The sequence below is a fragment of the Mytilus galloprovincialis genome, chromosome 5 (assembly GCF_965363235.1).
Source record: "Mytilus galloprovincialis chromosome 5, xbMytGall1.hap1.1, whole genome shotgun sequence".
Taxonomy (NCBI): Eukaryota; Metazoa; Mollusca; class Bivalvia; order Mytilida; family Mytilidae; genus Mytilus; species Mytilus galloprovincialis.
The window spans coordinates 6068087-6076347 of record NC_134842.1 but is presented as its reverse complement, the minus strand read 5'-3'; the positions used below and the strand labels follow the sequence as shown (position 1 = coordinate 6076347).

Genomic DNA, 8261 nt, shown 5'->3' with positions numbered 1-8261 from the left:
TCGGATACAACTTTGAAAAAAGACACCCCACCGCGTCAATGCCTCTGCTGGTGGACTGTAGTCCCCGAGGGTATCACCAGCCCAGAAGCCAGTACTCCGGTCCTGGCATGAAAATACGGATTTTTTTTGTGTTATTTAATTTGCTGTTACAAAATGTTAAAATTATTACAAATTAAGGACTGTCTCTCCTCCATGCAAAGCTCTGATCACTTTCACGGATTTGGCTATACTTTTTGGAACTTTTGGATTATAGCTATTCATCTTTTATATAAGCTTTGGATTTTACATATTTTGGCCACGAGCATCACTGAAGAGACATGTATTGTCGAAATACGCATCTGGTGCAGACAAATTGGTACTACCACTGGGTCGATGCCTCTGCTGGTGGCCTGTTAGTCCCCGAGGATATCACCAGCTCAGTAGCAAGTACTCCGGTTCTGGCATGAAAAAACGGATTTTTTGTGTTATTATATTTGCTGTTTCAAAATGTTAAAAATTATTATAAATTAAGGAATGTATCTCCCTCATGCAAAGCTCTGATTCCTTTCACGGGTTTGGCTATATTTTACGAGCATCACTGAAGATCGAAACATGTATTGTCGAAATGCGCATCTGGTGCAGAAAAATTGGTACCGTTAATGTTATTACTACCACTGGGTCGATGCCTCTGCTAGTGGACTGTTAGTCCCCGAGGGTATCACCAGCCCAGTAGCCAGTACTGGCATGAAAATACGGATTTTTTTGTGTTATTAAATTTGCTGTTACAAAATGTTAAAAATTATTACAAATTAAGGAATGTATCTCTCTCGTCCAAAACTCTGATTCCTGTCACTGATTTGGCTATACTTTTTGGAACTTTTTGATTATAGCTCTTCCTCTTTTATATAAGCTTTAGTTTTTACATATTTTGGCCACGAGCATCACTGAATAGACAAGTTTTGTCAAAATGCGCATCTGGTGCAGAAACATTGGTACCGTTAATGTTATTAGGATGATGCCAGCGACTTTTGTTCCAATTAGACAAGTAGTTTAAGATATGAAGATTTTTGACAGACGACGGACACAAAGAGATAGCAAAAGTTCACCCTTGTTTTTAGCCAGATGATCATAGAATTGTAATGGGTATAAAATATTTAAAAAAAAACAACCAAAAAACCCTGAACATGACTTGGTAGTGATGACTACTAGGCATACATCACCTATAGTTAAACTGTGTCAGAAGACGCAATCCCTATTTCAAAAAAAAACCAAACAGATTGACGAATACACATGTTTATCCACCGTTTCGTCATTCATGACATTATTGTTTGAAATACTACTTATTATAAAAACAAAATATCATGTCAAACTGTTTTAGGACTGCAGCAATGATCAACTGATTTGATTCGACATCTTATTCTGTAAAAAACATTATTTTTTCCTCCACAAACTTTTTCTGTTTGAATTTTGAATTTTGAATTTATAATTTGTTTTTAGTGTCTTTTAAGACTGGCCCACACATATTGATTTTCTCAATTCTTATTTAGCAGGTACTGTTTCTGGTTGTTCTTTGATTGAGTTGACATGTCCTTGACCTACTCGTTTAAACATTTACATACTGGCTCGGATGATTTTCAAAATTGTCGTTAACGAGTAAATTGTTGGTGAATTTGTGATGGATTTATTGTTTAAAATTGATTCTACACTTAACGATTTAGAGCTATTCATGCAGCTATCGATTAGGCGGGGTATCGTACATTCTCCTATTGCTGATGCAACATTTGATGTTGTTCGTCAAAACAAGGAAGCTCAACTCTAAAATGCTGAAAAGTGAATATGCTTTCTCGTTTGAATTGTTTTACATTTGTCATTTCGAGGCATTCTATAGCTGACTACGCGGTATGGGCTTTGCTCATTGTTGAAGGACGTATGGTTACCTAGGCTATAGTTCTTAATTTCAGTGTCATTTTGTTTCTTGAGGAGATTTGTCTCATTGGCAATCATACCAAATCTTCTTTTTTATATGTACCATTACTGATTACATGTAGCATACTGTTAAATGACTTTTGCGATTAAAAAGGTTGTTATAACACGGCGGATGCCACATTTTGAGTAGGAACTGCTCACTCTTTCTTAAGCACTTCAGTCCTATCCAAAATTTTAGTTGATTTCTGGTTACTCGGTTTGTCTTTTTCTATTCTGGCCACATTTTTGTCCTTCAATTTTAATTTTCGAATTTTTATTAAATACTCTAACGTCAGTGTTGATTACGGAATGATCAAAATTTAGTCATCTTTTATGAATTCACTTAATGTACGCCAAGTATCAAGCAAATGCACGTGCAATAAAACTAGCATAAAGTAAACCACATTGCGACCAGACATTCTGTTTGGAATAGACAGCTGTTCGATTTAGATTGGGTGTAATTCACAAACAAATAATGGTGTATAGATAAATTATAAATCAATATAAGAAGGATTATATTTTGAATAAACAGTTTCAAGTTTTCTATAATACGTCATATTTTTGGAAATCTTACATAAGTTTTCCTTTAAATCTATTTAATTCTGTTTTTACATAAAACTGAGTCATTATAAATTATATTATTCAAAAATGTAAGGAAGATAAACGACGATCAATGAGGATACTAAAAGTAGATGACATTGACCCACACGAAAATTATAACAACAATGCAAATGCAAATAAAAAGATGTTACTTATTAGGGCGAAACATATCAAATTGAGGAACTACAATTTTTGTAGGTTTTATTAAAACATGTACATCATGTACAATGAAACATTTTTGGATTTAATAAATCATGATAGCTGAAAACATAATATAAAAAAAAACATTGTTTTAAACAACGGGTTGGTATCGGTTTTTTTTAAAACTCTATAGATGTTCGTCAAGGGTGTCCTTTATTTTGTTTATTATTTGTTTTATTAGTAGAAATTTTAAGTCATTAGGTCATTAAGATTAAGAAGCAATAAATACATCAAGAGATAAAGATTAAGGTAGACAAAAAAACTCATAGTATAAAGATTTCTCAATTACCGTATAATTACACTCTTTTTTCAAAATATTATCATTCATTTCAACGAAATTGAATTAGTTGGTTCTCTGTCTGGCTTGATGTCAACAAAGTATAAACAAAAATGGAGCAAAGTGGATTGGGAAACAAGGATGCTCACAAATAATTAGACGGAATGAATTAGGAAAAAAAGCATAAAGTGTTAAGGTAATTATTTTGGACCTATAAATTAAAATAAAACTAAAATAGGCAATAATTGGGTCATAAATTTTACCAAAATACATCTTTTTGCGAGTACTCCAAAGAAAGATACAGCAAAGAATTTAAATCGGGTTGATTAAATTTATTTTGGAGGAAAGACAAATGGAGTGAAAAAACACTACTATAAAGACATACTAAAAGGGGAAATTAAAAGGATACATTTTAGCTGTTAATTTTTATTCTCTTAAAGCATCACGCATAAAAATAATTACAAACGGAAAAATCAAAAAGTGTAACGTTATACATTCAGAAAATTTAACATTATTGGCTAGTTTTATGTATAAATAACAATACCATTTAGAAATGAATAAATAACAAACCACTAAGGACTGTTATCCAAAAGTTGATTTGGATGAAGTCCGAAGGAGGACTAAGTAAAATACTAAAATATCTTCAGATATTAGGACGCAAATTGGGTTAATCAATTGTTAAAGATAATCTAAAAATTTTGATCTTTAATAATTGGAAATGACGTGGTTTTGTCTTCGTGGTAATACAGACGGTCAGTTGTTGAGTACTTTCATTTTATAACAATAAGTAATAAGACAAACAAACTTAATTTTTGAAATTGTTATGGTAATAAATAAGATTTAAAAAAAAACTTTTAGTATATTGGTGTCAATGTATAACCATTCAAACCCACATGTATTAAACAGTATCTTATTCTGAACTAGCGAATCAAAATCAATATCAAATAGTGCATACAAATAGAAATATAAGTGAGTGTCAAACTGAATTGCTTATATAACACGACATACGACGGTGAAGAAAGGCATTATATAGTATCATGTTAACAAATTTCGTTGCTATAATCACTAAATGTTTTCCAATGATTGGTATGCACATGGATGTAGGCTTTTGTTCAATAGGGCTATAAATAGACTAATTGTTTTAGTTGCTTATACAATGTTAAGTACCGTCTGGTTTGCAGTTGTTATCAAATACTCGTAGTCCTTTTCTATGTATGTTGGCGTTTGTTTTTGTAGCAGTTCAGTGTTTATGTTGTTCCGTTGTTTTCCTGTTATAGTTGGTGTGTTTCCTTCGGTTTTGGTTTCTGACCCGGATTTGTTTTCGTTTAATCGATTTATGACTATTGAACAGCCGTATACTACTGTTGCCTTAATTTTCTTATAATGAAAAACTTGTAGAAAACAATTTTATTTTGATATAATTGAAAACAGATGGAAACAAGAGTTCACAACAGAAATAAACCATATAAGATATTTTGTAAAGCTAATTTCCATATCAAAATTGACAATCCTACCTGATATTCACCAAAGAATTATTCCAATGCTTATTGCAAATTACAATTCGTTTTGGATACCTATAAATGTCCGACAACCGTTTTAAATATTCCGTACAAATAAGATTGCATTGTATTAACCATTTTTCCGGTTGACCAGCAAACTAAACAAAAACGCAAAAATTATTATACACAGATTTATAACTTATTTATAATCTTTATTTGAATTTTTAATTTGCAGAAATTATTAAGGGATGATTGCCATATATTGTTGGTTAGTCATTGTATTGGGGACCTCTGGAACAGCATTGGTAAACGACAATGATTCGAACAAGCTTCAAAATGCAAAAACAATTATTGTTATTGCAGACAAATTAATTGACTCTCACGATCATACTACTGAATGTGTAGGAGAAATGATGTGTTTACTTGCTGCATTACCAGAATCCAAATGGAATCAGAGGTTGAACAACCCTTTAGGTCTACTAACCAAAATTGCAACTGACAATGGACAAGACCATGATAGTTTGTTATATGCAGAAGCCAGGAAATTATTAGCTGACTATCCGAATATTGGACATGTTTTAAATGGAGCTACAAATGGACACTCCGTTAAAGCTAGTGATGTCTGTGAATCAATGTACTCCAAATGCCCATATGAGCCAAAAGACTTGCTGGAAACTGTCAACGATTTGGGGGATATTACCACACTATTGTCCAAGAATGTGTTTGGGAAAGTCATCGCAGATGCACTGGAATTTAACAACACACAGGTTGGAACAAATAATAGACAAAAGAGATCATGTGACCACAAAGCACTGAAAGACAGTTGCACTACACTTGGAGTTACTTGTGGTGTAGTGACTGCAGGATGTGCTATTTTTGGCATTTTTACATTTGGATTATGTCTAGGCGCCTGTGCTGGACCTGCCGGTGGTCTGTGTGAAGCAGCCTTTGTTGGTTGTACTGTTGCTGATGCTGCATGTACTGTAATAGAGAACCATTAGTGAGTCACCGAGATGAATGAAAAATATTATCTACGTATTCGTGATGTTCCTTGTCTGTTCAATTTTAACTCTACATTAAAGATCAGAATGCATGTTCAATATTTAATATTATTGGGTGAATAAAACAAATTTAAAAGTAAATTAGCATTGTGACGATTACATTTTCTACTTAAGCGCTTTATAATCTATGATAACTATCTGATGTCAGAACTAAGTAAATGTAAGCTTGAAGCATTTGTATTGTTGTCGTGTTTTTGGTTGAAACGACTGTCTGAATAATATACTGCTTTGTTCATTACAAGAAAAGTTACATGAATACCTTAAGTTTTGAAATGAATTTTAAATCATAAGACATTGCAAATGTAAAGTAAAAAGATACCAAGGGCAAACTCGACAAGTAAAAAAGACAACAGCTTTGCGAAAATATAAGAGAGAGACAAATACCAACAAGAAACAAACACTGGAAATCTAAAAATGTAGATAATGCGAATCTCATTAAAACCGGCGTTGCACTCAGGTGATCCGGAAAGGTAGGCAGTTCTTGCTTCTTTTGATACTCACATTTTTATTGTTCATGGTAAAACAGGTAAAAAGTGTTATATCAGGGAGAGAAACGGGATAAAAGTATAACAAAGGGAGAAGGCCCAGTAATATTTGTGAACGGACACTTCGTAATGATCACGCAGCTTCCATGGCGACAAGAATTATGATGAATGGCAGCATCATAGCCTTGAAGAAAGCAAACAATTCTACTTTTTTACACTCAAATTTATGTTTTATTGCAAATACTGCTGTTTAACGACAAAACTTGGTGTACAGCATTTATCCCTGCAAGAATTTACAACTAAATATCAAGAGGTAATAGTCAGCAAAATCAAGTATAAATAGGCTTAAGACAAATATCTGAACGCAAAAAAAAGTAGAAAAATACCGAATTTCAAAACGGAAAGTCCTTGATAAAATGACAAAACCAAAAGCTCAAACACATGTAACGAATGGAAAACAATTGCCATATTCCTGACTAGGTAAAGACGCATTCCCTTATGTAGAAAATGGTGGATTAAACCAGGTGTTATAGCTAGCTTAACCTCTCACTTGTTTGACAGCCACATTGAATTCTATTATATAGACAACAATGTGTGAGCAACATAAACAGACATAGAAGGTAAAAACATTGGAGTACATCAGTCAACATTGTAATATATTCTTATGGCCTATAGACAAGATAAGAATTCAAAATTGACCATTGGACAATAACACAATGGAGGGATGTATAAGTATCGAGGCACGTCATAACTATATAATCACAAAAAGACTAAACAGTAAAATTATACAAGGACTCAAAGGGGAGATTTTAACACGTAATTAAGATGATAAACCACGTCAGTCCCTAGAATCTATACTTTTAAAGACCGTGAAGATAAATATCAACAATAAATTACTGTTACAAACAGTCTGAACTACTTCAAAGTTAGTTTATTATCTCTTTCTATAATACGTTCTTTAATTTGTAATACATACGTTTGTCAGTATGCGTTCGGAAATCACCCAATACTCCATACTTGTTATATTTTTCATGTTCAATGTCATAAATTCATAAATAGCCTGATGTGAAAATTCTACTTTAGTACTGGAAAGGATAAAGCTTAGTCTTGCTTATCAGTTACAAAGACAAAAAGGAGAAAACAATGGTGGTATTACTCCTATAGAATTCAATTTACTGTATCCTACCAACTAGACATATCTTAACCAGGTTTGTTTTACAGGAAGATCATAAGTTGTATGAAATATGTACTAATTGTTGAAATACAAATCGATAGAGTCTAAAGGATACGATCAGTTATTTCATTTTGTTGTTGTGACGATAAATTGATCATCAGCAAAAAAAAAAAAAAAAAAAAAAAAGATATCACAGCCTGCCACTACCGCATATTTGTCCAAATGCTTAGTTATTGTTAACGATTAGATAGATTTCCGGCCCTGTGCTTGTGTAGTCACAGTTTAACATTCAACTGTTCATAACTAGCGTTATTAAGTCTTGTAAGCATATGATTGGTAGCCTTATACAAGTCAACCCATAGCTCAAACCTTATAATTGTTTGTCAGTCTGTCTTGATATATTTTACAATTCCTATTTTTTTTCTGTTTTAGGTATAGATTTTTCCAACACTATTAGTATGATATTTACCTGTGGATAATTAAAATGGAGATTTGTTTCCGTTCAAACAAAAAATTCTATTGAAAGCATTAATTTAACGGATACCACTTTTGACATGTGGTAAGTACTATGAACAACAAAATTATTTCTTAAAAGATATTTCCGTTCTCCTGACAACAACATTATTTTATTTATAGTTTCCAATACTATTAGGAATAAGAAATCAGCATTTTATTATTGGAAAGCAAAAGGACGGCCAACTGATTGCTTATATCCTTTTCTACTTGAAAAGAAACTTACAACACCGGAATTGAGAAAGACTTGTAGATTGGAAGTTGCACAAAAACGCATACAAGAAAGAAATGAAATTATTGAAGCAAGTTCATCAAACAAAACTCTCTTCTATAAACTTATCAACAAGCAACGTGGAAAACTATCCAGACGTATAGATGAGCTTAATGTAGGTGACAACATTTATAACACTCCATAGCAAATAATGGAGGGGTGAAAGATACATTTTGGACAATTAGCAGAAAACACTCTTGATGAAAATTTTGATTCCAATTATTTAAAGACTACAG

The 8261-nt window shown here is 32.5% G+C and overlaps 1 protein-coding gene across 1 annotated transcript; it reads left to right on the top strand.

Moving 5' to 3' along the window:
* Nucleotides 1-4759: 4759 nt before the first annotated feature.
* LOC143076799 (mytilin-1-like) lies at nucleotides 4760-5522 on the top strand. The gene has a single exon (XM_076252670.1). It carries the CDS (start codon nucleotides 4770-4772, stop codon nucleotides 5520-5522), a length of 753 nt encoding a protein of 250 aa, XP_076108785.1. The 5' UTR covers nucleotides 4760-4769.
* Nucleotides 5523-8261: the final 2739 nt, after the last annotated feature.

Excerpts from the sequence above, each read along its gene's own strand:
- LOC143076799 (XM_076252670.1), top strand. The coding sequence starts at position 4,770 with ATGATTGCCATATATTGTTGGTTAGTCATTGTATTGGGGACCTCTGGA.